The sequence below is a fragment of the Zalophus californianus genome, chromosome 13 (assembly GCF_009762305.2).
Source record: "Zalophus californianus isolate mZalCal1 chromosome 13, mZalCal1.pri.v2, whole genome shotgun sequence".
Classification (NCBI taxonomy): domain Eukaryota; kingdom Metazoa; phylum Chordata; class Mammalia; order Carnivora; family Otariidae; genus Zalophus; species Zalophus californianus.
The window spans coordinates 81,154,932-81,169,883 of record NC_045607.1 but is presented as its reverse complement, the minus strand read 5'-3'; the positions used below and the strand labels follow the sequence as shown (position 1 = coordinate 81,169,883).

General features: G+C 36.0%; 1 protein-coding gene and 1 pseudogene across 3 annotated transcripts in view; both read left to right on the top strand.

Moving 5' to 3' along the window:
• C13H9orf85 (chromosome 13 C9orf85 homolog) overlaps positions 1 to 14,163 on the top strand; it is a 78,343-nt gene extending 64,180 nt beyond the window's left edge. The window contains exons 3-4 of one of the 3 annotated variants that reach the window (XM_027615778.2): positions 3,632 to 3,745; positions 4,257 to 4,940. In XM_027615778.2, coding sequence (XP_027471579.1) covers positions 3,632 to 3,745; positions 4,257 to 4,404 — 262 coding nt within the window. In that variant the 3' untranslated portion in view covers positions 4,405 to 4,940. Of the gene's footprint in view, positions 1 to 3,631; positions 3,746 to 4,256; positions 4,941 to 13,835 lie in introns of those variants that run through there. The other 2 variants (XM_035723670.1, XM_027615779.2) reach the window with 2 other exon arrangements.
• On the top strand, positions 11,184 to 11,275 carry LOC113935180 (annotated as a pseudogene).
• Positions 14,164 to 14,952: the final 789 nt, after the last annotated feature.

Here is a 14,952-nt window from a genome sequence, read left to right as displayed (position 1 = left end):
AGAATCATACGTTATTTCCATTTCTTTTTTTTTTTTTAAGTAATCTCTATGCCCAATGTGGGGCTCAAACTCATGACCCAAGATTAAGAGTTGCATGCTCTACTGACAGCCAACCAGATGCCCATAAGTGGTTTCCATTTCCTGGCTATTGCAAATACTGCAGTTAACCTGGGGGCACGTGTATCTTTCCAAGTTAGTGTTTTTATTTTCTGAAGATAAATACCCAGAAGTGGAGTTAGTAGATCATATGGTATTTCTAGTTTTGCCTTTTTGAGGAACCTCCATATTGCTTTATATAGTGGCTGCACTAATTTACATTCCCGCCAACAGTGCACAAGAGTTCCCTTTAGTCCACATCCTCACTAACACTTATTTCTTGTCTTTTTGATAACAATCATTCTAACACGTATGGGGGATATCTCATTGTGGTTTTGATTTGCATTTCCCTGGTAATTAATGATGTTGTGCATTTTTTTCATATATCTGTTGGCCATCTTTTTTGGAAAAGTGTCTATTGAGATTCTTTTCCCATTTATAATCAGATTGTGTTTTTGCTATTGAGTTGTGTGAGTTCATTATGTTTTGGCTATTAACTCCTTCTCAGATAGTATGTATGATTTGTAAATATTTTCTCCGATTTAGTAGGTTACCTTTTCATTTTGATAGTTTTCTTTGCTGTGCAGAAGCTTTTTAGTTTGATGTAGTGCCACTTATTCATTTTTTATTTTTCTGCTTTACTTTTAGTCTTAAATCCAAAAAATTATTGCTAAGACCTCTATTAAGGAGCTTATTGCCCATGTTTTCTTCTAGAAATTTTATAATTTTTGGTCTTACATTCAAGTCTTTAATCCATTTTGAGTGAATTTTTGTGTATGGTGTAAGATAGGGGTCCAGTTTCATTTTTTTGCATGTGGCTGTCCAGTTTTCCCAGCCCTATTTATTGAAGAGACTGCTCTTTCCCTGTTGTTTGTTCTTGGCCCCTTTGTTGTAAATTAATTGACCATATATATGTGGTTTTATTTCTGGGCTATCAGTTCTGTTCTAATGATCTACATGTTTGTTTTCATGTCTGTACCATACTGTTTTGATTATTATAGCTTTGTAATGTAGTTTGAAACCAAGATGTGTGACATCTCCAGCATTGTGCTTTCTCAGGATTGCTTTGACTCTTTGGGGTCTTTTTTGGTTCCATATAAAGTTGAGGATTGTTCTATTTTTGTGAGAAATGTCATTGGAATTTTGATAGGCATTGCATTGAATCTGTATATTACTTTGGGTAGTGTGAACATTTTAACAATATTATACAAATATGTACAGAATATTCCATCCCAAAACAACAGAATACAATTTCTTTCTTTCTTTCTTTCTTTCTTTCTTTCTTTCTTTCTTTCTTTCTTTCTTTCTTTCTTTCTTTCTTTCTTTCTTTCTTTCTTTCTTTCTTTCTTTCTTTCTTTCTTTCTTCTCTTTCTTCCTCTTCTTCTTCCTTCTCTTTCTTCTTCCTTTCTTTCTTTCTTTCTTTCTTTCTTTCTTTCTTTCTTTCCTTTCTTTCTTTCTTTCTTTCTTTCTTTCTTTCTTTCTCTTTCTTTCTTTCTTTCTTTCTTTCTTTCTTTCTTTCTTTCTTTCTTTCTTTCTCTTTCTTTCTTTCTTTCTTTCTTTCTTTCTTTCTTTCTTTCTTTCTTTCTTTCTTTCTTTCTTTCTTTCTTTCTTTCTTTCTTTCTTTCTTTCTTTCTTTTCTTTCTTTCTTTCAAGATTTTATTTATTTGACAGAGAGAGACACAGTGAGGGAGGGGACACAAGCAGGGGGAGTGGGAGAGGGAGTAGCAGGCTTCCCGCTGAGCAGGGAGCCCAATGCGGGGCTTGATCCCAGGACCCTGGGATCATGACCTGAGCTGAAGGCAGACACTTAACGACTGAGCCACCCAGGTGCCCCCAGAATACACTTTCTTCTCAATTACACATGGAATACTCTTCAGGATAGTTCATATGTTAGGCCACAAAACAAATTTTAAAAACTTAAGAAGACTGAAATAATATCAAGCATCTTTTTCAACCATAGTGCTATAAAAGTAGATATAAATTGCAGGTACGAAAGTGGAAAACTCACTAATTTGTGGAACGTAAACAACATGCTACTGAACAACCAATGGGCAAAATAAGAAATCAAAAGAGAAATTAAAAAAAAAAAAAAGACTTTAAGGAAGTGAAAATGGAAATAGAACACACCATAACTTATAAGATGCAACAGAAGTAGGTATAAGAGGAAAGTTCATGGCAATAAATGCTTACATCAAAAGAAGAAAAATCTTTTTTTTTTTAAGATTTTATTTATTTATTTGACAGAGAGAGACACAGCGAGAGAGGGAACACAAGCGGGGGGAGTGGGGGAGGGAGAAGTAGGCTCCCCGCAGAGCAGGGAGCCTGATGTGGGACTCAATCCCAGGACCCTGGGATCCTGACCTGTGCTCAAGGCAGACACTTAATGACTGAGCCACCCAGGCACCCAAGAGAAGAAAAATCTTAATCTAATTTAACATCTCAAGGAACTAGAAAAAGAACAAGTGAAGCCTAAACTTAGTAGAAGGAAGGAAATAACAAAGATCAAAGCAAAAAAGAAAGAGAACTTGTTCTTTGAAAAGATAAAATAAAATTGACAAATCTTGAGTTAGACTCACCAAGTATAAAAGAGAAAAGACTCAAATAAAATCAGAAGTAAAAGAGGAGAAGTTACAACTGATACCACAGAAATACAAAGGATCCTAAGAGACCATATGAACAAATGTATGCCAACAAATTGGAAAAATGGATAATTTCCTAGAAACATACAACTTACCAAGACTGAAACTTAAAGAAATAGAAAATCTGAACAGACTAATTACTAGTAAGATTGAATTAATAGTTAAAACCTCTTCCAAAACAAAAGTCCAGGACCAGACAGTCTCATGGGTAAATTCTGCCAACATTTAAAGAATTAATACCAGTTATTCTCAAATTATTCCAAAATAAGGAAAAGAAGGGAACACTTCCAAACTCATTTTATGAGGCCAACATCACCCTGATATCAAAACCAGACAAGGATGCCAGAAGAAAAGAAAATTGCTGGCCTGTATCCCTGATGCACGTAGATGCAAAATCCTCAACAAAATATTAGCAAGCCAACTTCAACTCTCAGTAGATGCAGAAAAAGCATTAGACAAAAAAATTCAACATCTGTTTATGATAAAAACTCTCAACAAACAGGGTATAGAGGAAATATACCTCAACATAGCAAAGGCCATAGATGACAGACCCACAGCTAACATTATACTCAGCAATGAAAAACTGGAAGCTTTTCCTTTAAGATCAGGAACAAGACGAGATGCCCATTCTTGCCACTTTGATTCAACATAGTACTGAAAGTCGTAGCCAGAGTAATTAGGCATGAAAAAGAAATAAAAGGCATCTAAATAGGAAAGGAAGAAGTAAAACTGTCACTATTTGCAGATGACATTTTTAAAAGCTTTAAGAAAGTAGAGAAATCTGGGGTGCCTGCCTGGCTCAGTTGGTAGAGCAGCCCTATGTTTATTTGGTTTCATCAAATAAATCTTAGTCAATCAGTCAAAAATAATGCTTGATTTTTTTCCCTCACTTTTAGTGTTAAGTGTTTACAAAAGTCAGTGAAGGATTCTTATCACATAATGTGTAGACCATGTGCCTGTGAACTTGAAGTTTGTGCAAAATGTGGAAAGAAAGAAGACATTGTTATTCCGTGAGTATTTTTTTTTTAAATGTTTGGGATTTATTCTTTTAGTAATTGATATGTGGATTTTCTTTTGAGGAAACATCTGGCAGCTCTGAGAGTCTTAAGGTGCAGTATATCACACTGACTTAGACTTCTTTTTTCTACCTAACAGGAAAAAGTCTTAATTATTCATTACATTTTTCTATCATTATAGTAAAAATAAAACTTCATATTTTTAGGAAATTAAAATATTTATCCATGAAGTTCACATCCATCAATCATCACAGAAGAATTTACTCATTATGCAACTACTTTTCTTGAATGGACATCATGTATTAATTTCTTTGAGCCTACTTTATTGACCACAGTATTATAATTGGTTGGATCTTGACTGAAGTTAGTCTTCAAGGATCTTTTTCTCTATACTTATTTTACGAGACTCCTATTAATCAGGAAATATAGTATAAAGTTCTTTTCAATCTACGGGTAAATAACAAAAGCCTGAGAAATAAATAGAAGTTTTTTTTTTCATTTTTAGGTTTAATAAAGAATCAGAAAAGACAGGAAATCCTGAAAGTAATCTACGTTCCACCCATAGAAGTTGCAGAAGAAATGAAGAAGAAAGTGATGATGACTTAGATTTTGATATTGACTTAGATGACACAAAAGACAATCAAGTGAATTAATATATTAAAAGTCAGTTTGAAAATACGAAATTCTGAATGACTTTTGACTTTTGACAGTTTTACACAAAAATATTATGAAATCCTAATAAGAAAAATAGCAAAAACCTCTAGAAAACAGGCAAAATTCACACAAGGACAATATAAATTATGCATGATACTTGGATAATTATAAAACTTTCATCCAGAGTTTTCTTATAATGAATTTTTAAGTAGCATATGCTAGAATACCTGCCAAAATGAGTATTAGGGTATCATATTGCAGTTCATGGGAATTATTTAGAAAAGTATACTACCTAATATCAAACTAAACAAGATTCAGAATTGTTGGTTGTGTAAGAACTATCTCATGGAAAAATCAGGGCTAGCCTCAAAAATTGGTCCTCATTAAGTACCTTTTTGTAGATTGATCTCAAGTAAATGGCCCACAGAATAAAGCCCCCTTACTTATAAGCTTGCTTGTTATAAAAAGCTTGTTATTTTATTTTTATTTTTAAATTTTTTTTTTAAGATTTTACTTATTTATTTGACAGAGGGACACAGAGAGAGAGGGAACACAAGCAGGGGGAGTGGGAGAGGGAGAAGCAGGCTCCCCGTGGAGCAGAGAGCCTGATGTGGGGCTCGATTCCAGGACTCTGGGATCATGACCTGAGCCGAAGGCAGATGCTCAACGACTGAGCCACCCGGGTGCCCCAAAAGCTTGTTGTTTTATTACTGTGTTTTATTCCATTGTCTTTACTTACCACGATTCATTTCTCCTCTCTAATGTTGAGGGACATTTGAGTTATTTAAAAATTTTCCTACTACAAAGAATACTGCTGTGAGCATTGTTACATGTGTTTCTTGGTACACGTCTTGTTTCTTGGTGCATATTTCTGTTAGATATATATCTAGTAGTGATACAGGCCATCCAGCTATATGTATATGCATCTTCAGGATTACTGTATAATGCCAAGCTGTCTTTCCAGAAGAATTGTTATCTCCTTTCCCTACTGCAGCATATTAAGAGTTCCAGTGCTCTGTATCCTTTCTAACACTTGATCTTTAAATTTCTTTCAGTTTGATAAGTGTGTAATGTATGTCTTTGTCTTATTAATTTTGTAATTTATATCTATATGTATGCATATATATACATATACACACACACATCTATGGATGGACACTTAGATTGCTTCCATATCTTGGCTATTGTAAGTAATGCTGCAATAAACATAGGGCTGCATATATCTTTTCAAATTAGTGTTTTTATTTTCTTTGGGTAAATACCCAGTGGTGGAATTACTGTATCATATAGTATTTCTATTTTTTAAGTTTTTGAAGTACCTCCATACTGTTTCCCACAGTGGTTGCCCCAACTGACATTCCCATGAACAGTGACAAGGGCTCCCTTTTCTCCACATCCTCACCAGTACTTGCTGTTTCTTGTCATTTTGAGAGTAGCCATTCTGACAATGTGTGAGATGATTTCTCATTGTGGTTTTGATTTGCATTTCTCTGATGATTAGTGATGTCCAGCATCTTTTCATGTGTCTCTTGGCCATCTGTATGTCGGCTTTGGAAAACTGTCTCTTCAAACCTTCTACCCCTTTTTAATCAGATTTTTTGTTTAAAAATATAAAATCAAAACATTGAGGAAAATGGACACATAAATGGAGAAAGATAAAATAAATGGAGAGAGGTACCATGTTCTTGCTGGGGAAGTCTCAGTATTTTAGTTTACAATCTTACAGAAAGTTTCCCAAAAATTTGGCTTACCTTTTGCATATAAACTTATTTCCTGGACAAGGTAACTTTTGTGGTTCAAGAGCCAACTAAATCATTAGTCCTAGCATAAGTTCTTTCCCATCTGAATGAATCATAACTCTGCAGATTACCTTCTCAGGAGAGAAATTTAACAAAGAGCATCACCTAGTGACATATCCTAATATCTGTATTTCTGTCTTTAGTGCTAAGAAAGGTTTTGTTTTGTTTTCTTAAGCAGACATAAATTTAATTGTTTATATTTAGTTTATTTTTTTTTTAGGAATTGTTTTGTCTAATCTAAAAATTTCTTTTCATTGGAACTCAACATGGATCTAAATCCTGCCATGTCACTTACGAGCTGTATGTCTTGGTACAAATCAATCTTTGTGTGCCTTGGTTTCCATGAGGTTGTTAAAAGGATTAAATGCATTAATATGTGAAATGCTTAGAACCCATAAGAATACTATACAATTGATATTACTATCACTATTTGATTATATATTAATTGGTAATGAATTAAAGTTAATTAGTAATGAGGACAGAAATTTGGTTGTTTGCCTACATTGTGCAAGTTATATATGTAAATATATATGTAAATTCCATATATGTATTTAGGAAATGTAGAAGGTATATATATATGGAATTCTGTAGCTTGCAGATCGATGCTATCTGGTGCCAGAGTCTTTTTTTTTTTAAGATTTTATTTGACAGAGAGAGACACAGCAAGAGAAGGAACACAAGCAGGGGGAGTGGAAGAGGGAGAAGTAGGCTTCCTGCTGGGCAGGGAGCCCGATGCGGGGCTTAATCCCAGGACCCTGGGATCATGACCTGAACTGAAGGCAGACGCTTAATGACTGAGCCACCCAAGCGCCCCCCAGAGTCTGTTTTATAACTAATGTACTATAGTACTACTCTAGCACACATCAAAAGCAGTTCCAAAGGTAAATAGAGAAAACTGTATTAGACGGAGTGTCCTCCATGGCCTGAACTTATTTGGTGACTACAAAGGCTTGGAATAATAATGACAACAATATAATAATAGCATTCATTCAACAAATAATCATCGAGCACCTTACGTGTGCAAGGGCACTGTACAAGATACGTGGGGTACAACAATGAACAAAACAAAGATCCTTATCCTTTCAGAGATAACTTTTTAGTGGTTGGAGACAGACAATAAGCATTGAACATAAGAAGTAAATTATATTCGAAGGTGAAAGTTCTATAGGAAAAAATAAGGAATGGTTGGGTGATTGGGAGTCTAAGGGCTTGGATAGCATAGGGATGAGTGTGTACAAGTGGGTAGGAAGTGGGCTATGATTTTTTAAATGAGGTGCCCAGAGAGACATGTTGGGGAAGAATGTTCCAGGCAGAGGAACCATTGTAAGATTTTGCCACGTATGTTCAAGGAACAGCAAGGAAGGAAAGGAATGATTAAATTGGAGAGTCATAGACATCAGGGAGGTAATGGATGGCCAGATCATGTGAAACCTGCTTTTAAGAGGTTTCTTCTTTATCTTTGGTTTTCAGCCATTTGACTGTGATATTCTTGTTTGTGACTTAAGGTTTTCTGAATTCTTCAGATCTGTTGGTCACTGTCCTTAAACAAGACTTGGAGAATTGCTGGCCGTTGTTTCTTTAACAGCTGTTTTTCTCTCTTTTCTCTTCTCCTTCTAGCACTTCACGCATACCTTTAGATTTTTTTGACTGTGTCCCTTGTCTTTCTTATGCTCTGCTTTCTTTTTTCCATTTGTTTTTTCCTTTATGTGCTTCAGGTTGTGTGTATTTTTTGATTTTTAAAAAATTTTTACATTTTATTTTAGTTTTTTTAGAGGCAGGGAGGAGCAGGGCTTAATCTCACAACCCTGAGATCATGACCTCAGCCAAAATCAAGAGTTGGATGCTTAACTGACTGAGCCACCCAGGCGCCTCTCTCACTTTTTTTAAAAGTAAGCTCTATCCCACTGTGGGGCTTGAATTTACGACCCCAAGATCAAGAGTGACATACTCTACTGACTGAGCCAGTCAGGTGTCCCCAGTTTGTGTGTTTTCTATGTTGGCCTTTCTTTGCGTTCAATAATTATGTCTTCTAGATAAATAGGATTAAGGTGTTGAGTGTGCTTTTAAACCCAGCTAATAAATTGCTAATTTCAGATGCTGGGTTTTGCAGTTCTCAAATGTCCATTTGATTCTTTTTTTATTGATTATAACTGTTGAAATATTCCATATTGCCTATCTTGTGCATCTTTTTCTCTTTTTTCTTTGACATATTCATCACATTTATTTTGAAGTCCTTTTTCACTTTTGTTTGCTTTTTTTGATTATTTTATCTTAATTATTGGACACTTTCTCCTGTTTTGCACATCTAATAATTTTTATTACATGCTAGAAATTGTGGATGATACATTATAGAGAGTTCCTCTAAAAAGCAAATTACTGCAGATCAACTTGATCGTATCAGAACTTGGGTTTAGGCCTTGCTGGGGTGGTCTGTTACAGTTTCACATTTATTTCTGGAGTTCCTTATTCCTGTGTTTTACTTCTCTAGTATTGTCTTTATTCCTGGGCATGTATTTCCTGGGGTCTTAACATGGATAAGGCCAGACTCCAGCACTGCGTGACCTCTGACATCTCTGGTTGGCTCTAAGCCTCTCAGCAGCTGTTCTCTGCTAGGACTCCTTGAGTTGTGCCCTGGGCTTGTGTGGCTTTGGAGAGTAAGGAATGACCAGAGAAGCAGAAAGAGAACCAAAAACGGGTATCTTGGAAGGCAAGGGGCATGTGGATTAAGTGCTGAATGTGTCCTGATTCTGTTCAGAACTTACGCCCTTTCCATGATAAGCTCATCGAATGTTCATCATGACTCTGTGTAGTGAAGATGATCATTATCCAGGTTAACAGATGAGAAATAAAGCTAAGTAATTTGGCATACAACAGAAAAGTATTAAGTCTAGGTTTTGAACCTATACAATCATCTGATCCCAGAACCAGTTCTGCATATTAGGGTTAGTATGCATGAGAATAGCATGTGTGTTCTGACAGGATAACTCCAGTGTTTTTCATACTATTATCCTACCAGGACTCTGCTGACAGTCCTCTATCATGCTTTCATCTTCCGTTGTTTCAGACAGTTCAGAGCTTTTTTTCTGAAGAACCGTTGGGTCTCAGGCATCATTGGAGAGTGCTCATTGCTGATGCCTTTGAATTCAAGTCACTTTTTTATATCCCTTCCATGACTGTTGATTTCCACATTTGAGTCATAATACCTGTAATCTTTCTAAGCAGGTGATGTCGCTTTACTGTGAGGCCTACTTGCATAATGGAAAGAATATAGGTGTTTGCAAGCAGTTCTGAATATATCCAGTAGGTTGTATTGGGAAGGTACGTTGCAGTGATTATCTTTTAATACAGTAATAATTTTTAAGAGAAGAAAAAGAAAGTTGTGTTATATGTACTTTGTACGAATTTGATCTCATGTAAGATCAACAGCAATGTTCTGAGTAACTGTTGTTCAGTTTTCAGGTGACTAAACTAAGCTCAGAGGTTAAGTAACTTGCCACAGTCAGAAAGATAATAAGTAAAAAACCTGGGGCACCTGGTAGCTTAGTCAGTTAAGTGTCTGCCTTTGGCTCACGTCATGATCCCAGGGTCCTGAGATCGAGCCCCACGTCAGGCTCCCTACTCAGCGGGGAGTCTGCTTTTCCCTCTCCCACTGCCACCCACCTGCTTGTGCTCTCTCTCTCTCTTTGTCAAATAAATAAATTAATAAATAATCTTAAAAAAAAGTAATAAACCTAAGATTCAAACCAAGTCTGTATGGCTCAAAAGCCTATATTATTTCAATCACATTCATGCAAAATTACTCCTATTCCATGTTCCTACACATTTTTCCCCCTTAAGTGAAGTTTGTAACAACGTTAACTTGAACACACCTCTATCCCTTCCTATCTCCCTCTGTCTGGGTCTTTTCCTTCCCTTGTAACATTAGTTGTGTACTGAATGATTGCCCTGTTCTAAAGCTACATTTCTTTTTATTATAGAAAGTTTATAGATATCCTCCATATAACTTGTGGGATAGAATTTTGTCACTCATGATGTTCTGATTTGTGTGTAATATTGAATGTTGCAAGACCATTTCCCGCAGTTTTTACTGGCAACCCTTATGGAGTCATGGGAGTACGCTGAGATTACATACTCAGCTCTGTATTAATGAGTCCCACAATTCCGTCAATAATTATACAGATGGAAATAATTATGCATTCTCAAATCTCTTACATAAGACTTTTTAAGGAATTAAAGTACCAGGCTTTCAAGAGATATTACTATATAAAATTACACATGAAGTTGCACCTTTTATTTCTATATAATCTTAAAAATGAAAAATTTTTATAATCTTAAAAATGGTTCCTTTCAAAGGAAGAATGTGCTTTATCATAAAATGTGCAGTTGGTACTTGTACTAATATGGAAGATTTAAGGGACACCTGGGTGGCTCAGTCGGTTAAGTGTCTGACTCTTGTTTTTTAGCTCAGGTCATGATCTCAGGGTTGTGACATTGAGCCCTGTGTTAGGCTCTGTGCTCAGTAGGGAGCCTGCTTGAGATTCTCTCTCTTCCTCTCCCTCTACCCCTCCCCCCCACCTTGTGCGGGCATGCTCTCACTCTCTCTAAAAAAAAAGAGGAAGATTTAAAAATATATATTGGTTATAAAAATACAAATACTAACTAAGTGTTCAGAAGTTGACTAAGTGATAAAATATTTTACCAAAATTTGACTTAGAATTTTCTGTAACCTCTAGAAATATTAATTTGAAGTATATAAATTAAATTTTATTATTAAATATTTAAATGTATATTATTAAATACTACTTAACATTTTTCATTTTTTTTAAGTTTTTTTTTTTTTTTTTTTTTTTTAGTTTTAAGTAATCTCTAAACCCAATGTGGGGCTTGAACTTACAACCCCGAGATCAAGAGTCACATGTTCTACTGACTAAGTCAGCCAGGCACCCCAAGTTTTTTCATTGTTTTAAAGCAAATCAAATGTCTGTCATATACAGAAATTAGAGTGATACAGAGATTAGGATGACCCCTGCACAAGGATGACACGCAAATTTGTGAAGTGTTCCATATTAAAAAAAAAAAAGTCTTTGAACTCAACATTCGCATTAAGTTGCAAGTAACATTTTAAAATGTATATACATTGTCCATTGATGAATTTCACAGATATGATGAGCAAAAGAATCCAAACACAATGAGATTACATGTTTTATGATTCTGTTTATATCTAAGTTCAAAAATGGTCAAAACTAATTTATTGTGATAGACATCAGGATAGTGGTTACTTTTGGGGGTGTGATACTGACAAGGAAGGAGCATGAGAGAACCTTCTGGAATGCAAGAGTCACCGGATCTTGATCTAGGTGATGGTTACACTAGGGTATAGAGATATAAAATTCAGGGGCTCCTGGGTGGCTCAGTTAAGTGTCTGACTCTGGCCCAGGTCATGATCTCAGGGTCCAGGGTTAGAGCCCCGCATCGGGCTCCCTGCTCAGTGGGGAGCCTGCTTCTCCCTCTGCCTCTGCCCCTCCTCCTGCTCGTGCTCCCTCTCTCAAATAAGTAAATAAAATCTTAAAAAAGAAAAATATAAAATTGAACACTTAGGATTTGCTTAGTTTTTTGTATGTAAATGTTACCTGAATTTGAAAATAATTATAACTCTAAATTAAAAGCACTTAACAGTATACTACTGTCAAAACCATGCCTTGAAATAAAGCAACATAAATCTTTACTTCAGGAGAGTAGGAGGTAGAGTGACTTGGAGGCAAAAGGATGTTTAAATCCTAGCCCTGCCTCCTTACTCATTGTGTAACCCTGGACCAGTTTCTTTACTTTTGCGAGGTTACCTTGTGTGTACCTTACCTATTTGTAAAATGAGGATGGTGACTTCTATAGTATAAGATTTCTGGAAGTATTAAATATAGTATCTGTGAAGCTCCTGGCTGTGGTAGGTGCTCCATTCATGATGTTTATAGATATTAAGTTATAAATTTTGGTTTTGAGATTTTCTTTCAAATTATCCTAAGAGGCTCTGTTGGGGTGAGAAGTAGGTAAACTGAAAATTCTTGGGTTAAGAAAAAGAAAAAAAAAGCAAATTCTATTAACATTGAATTCTATTAGATATAGATTTCTATTAAATATAGAATTCTATTAGATTCTATTCTATTAGAATAGATATAGAATTCTATTAACATTGAAAGAGGAGAAGCAGACCCCTCCAAAGAAAGCATTTGTACAAGAAATGTCAGAGTGCTAGGGATAGCCCTTCAGTGACAACATACACAAATGAGAGTGCAATAAACAACCTTTAGAAACAATATTTCTGACAATAACAACTTTACAAACTGCCTTTCATTCCTTTGTTAAAACTGAGTAATGGCACAATGCTAACTGTAATTAATACCACACACAGAGAAACTCAGAAACTTCAATAAATCCAGTGATCAAAAAAATTTCTATTTTAAAATTACATAATGAATTAAGAAGAGAAAGTTAATTAGAAAAGCATATTCCATGACACTGAACTTTTATTTAAATTATAAATGTGCATGTTTACATTACAAATACAAGTTTTTGTGTAATTGACTATGACCTTATTTATTCCACTTTTTATTTTTATTTTAATCTAGTCACAAATTTATTTGTGGAACATATTTTCTTTAATCTGTAAAAGAGTTTTTTCTTTGAAAAGTCATGGTAACATGGGGAACAATGACCTAAATGACCAATATAGGAAATGAATTGGCCCTAAGGAAATTGCCAGGACCAGGTGAGGTTAGGAAAGATGGTCTCCTAAAGGACGAAAGTGACATCCGTTAGCAGAGGATATTACAGCATGTCCGCAAAGTCAGGAAACACAAGATAAACTGACCTTTACACCGTGTTATTTACACTTTCACATAGTATACTCGGTCTGTGTTCTGGTGAAGCACTCTAAAGCAAGAGATCCAATTGTTATTCTGGAAAAAAATATAATTAACATACCACAGAGTGTCCAGAACATCTGGTAACACAGGAAGAATAGTGTATTTGTTATGCGTCACCCAAAAGCATACTGAACATACTATTTGGAAACACAACTGAACAGTTATACACTGTTTAAAAAGAAGTTTCTCCTATGTTTCTTGCCTTTGCAACGCTTGGGGCTGCCAGCTGAACAAGGCAGGTGCACTGCCAGTGGACAGTGACAACAACAAGACTTATGGAAACAAACAAGTGTTTCTTATAAATAACTTGGAAATGCTTCTGGAATCCATTTCTTAGCAATGAAAACAGTATGTTTCAGATCCTCTTAAGTGATTTGATTTATACATGGGAAGTCCTCAATCGGCAGTTCCAGAAATACTTAATACTGCTCTGCCCCTGTTGGTAAAGTTCTGAGGATGTCCTACAGAAAATGAAAATCCCAGAGGAAAGAAGCTCCGTGGGGGGGGGTGGGAGGTGGTGTGTGTGTGCTGTCTCTGCATGGTCACGATCATTTAATACGGGGGTTTGCATTGTAGAACTGTTGGAACACATTGGTTACAACTGAAATGGCCCCTGGGAGATAGACTGGAGACAAAACAGCAATCCACAAAACAGCTCCCTTATTGGTTTGGACAGGCATCCAACCAGTCAACTTTTCTGTATTTTTCCAGTCATACGACCTTCCTCTTCTCCTGTGAGCCACTTGTCATGTGCATTTTGCCTACACATGGGACAAGCCTGTCGTCCAGAAGTTCATCGTGTTCTTCCCAGCTGTAAATCGACTACAGAGAGGACTACACACACCATGGAATTGAACTTGAAGTAGTATTTTTGCTCTTTTTGTTCAATGCTGCATTGGGGGGCAAAAAGATTTTGAGGGAGTTTCAACTCTCGGGCTGCTGACCCCACCATTATGCATGAAGCCCATGAATCCACAGGTGCACTTAGCACTGTCAGTAGACTGAATAACAACATGTCTTCCATATCTATCTACTTTTTTTTTAATAAAGATTTTATTTATTTGACAGAGAGAGAGACACAGTGAGAGAGGGAACACAAGCAGGGGGAGAGGGAGAGGGTGAGGGAGAAGCAGGCTTCCCGTGGAGCAGGGAGCCTGATGCGGGGCTCGATCCCAGGACCCTGGGATCATGACCTGAGCCGAAGGCAGATGCTCAACGACTGAGCCACCCAGGCGCCCCATCTATCTACTATTTTTATATGTAGTGAATGTGATTAGTTAATGCAAATTCACAGTATTCTTCAAAGTATGTATTTCCTTGATTTATACCAAAGGTTCAATTGGAATATATAAGGCTGTCACTGTTTTTGGCTGTTAAAAAGGAATTCTTGGCCTGGGAGTGGTTGGGAACCACTGATAAAACGATCAGCCTCATTGTACTGTAAATTCTGTAAAATTCTATGAAAGTTTTTTCTACAACGTAGTGATAAATTTGTCTCTGTACTTTTTAAAAGCTTTTTTGAGATGTAATTTACATACCATAAAATTCACCCATTTTAAGTGTAAGATTTATGATTTGGTAAATTTACAGCATTGTGCAATTATCACCACAATCCAGTTTTAGTACATTGCCATCACCTCAAAAAGATCTCTCATGGCCAGTTTTAGTCATTCCCCAATCCCGCCCCAGCTTCAGGCAACTAATCTTTCTGTGTCTATAAAGTTGCCTGTTATGAACCTTCCACAGAAGTGAAATCATAAAATAGGTAGTCGTTAAGTCTGGCTTCTTTCATTTAACATAACATTTTTGACATATATCCATCTTGTAA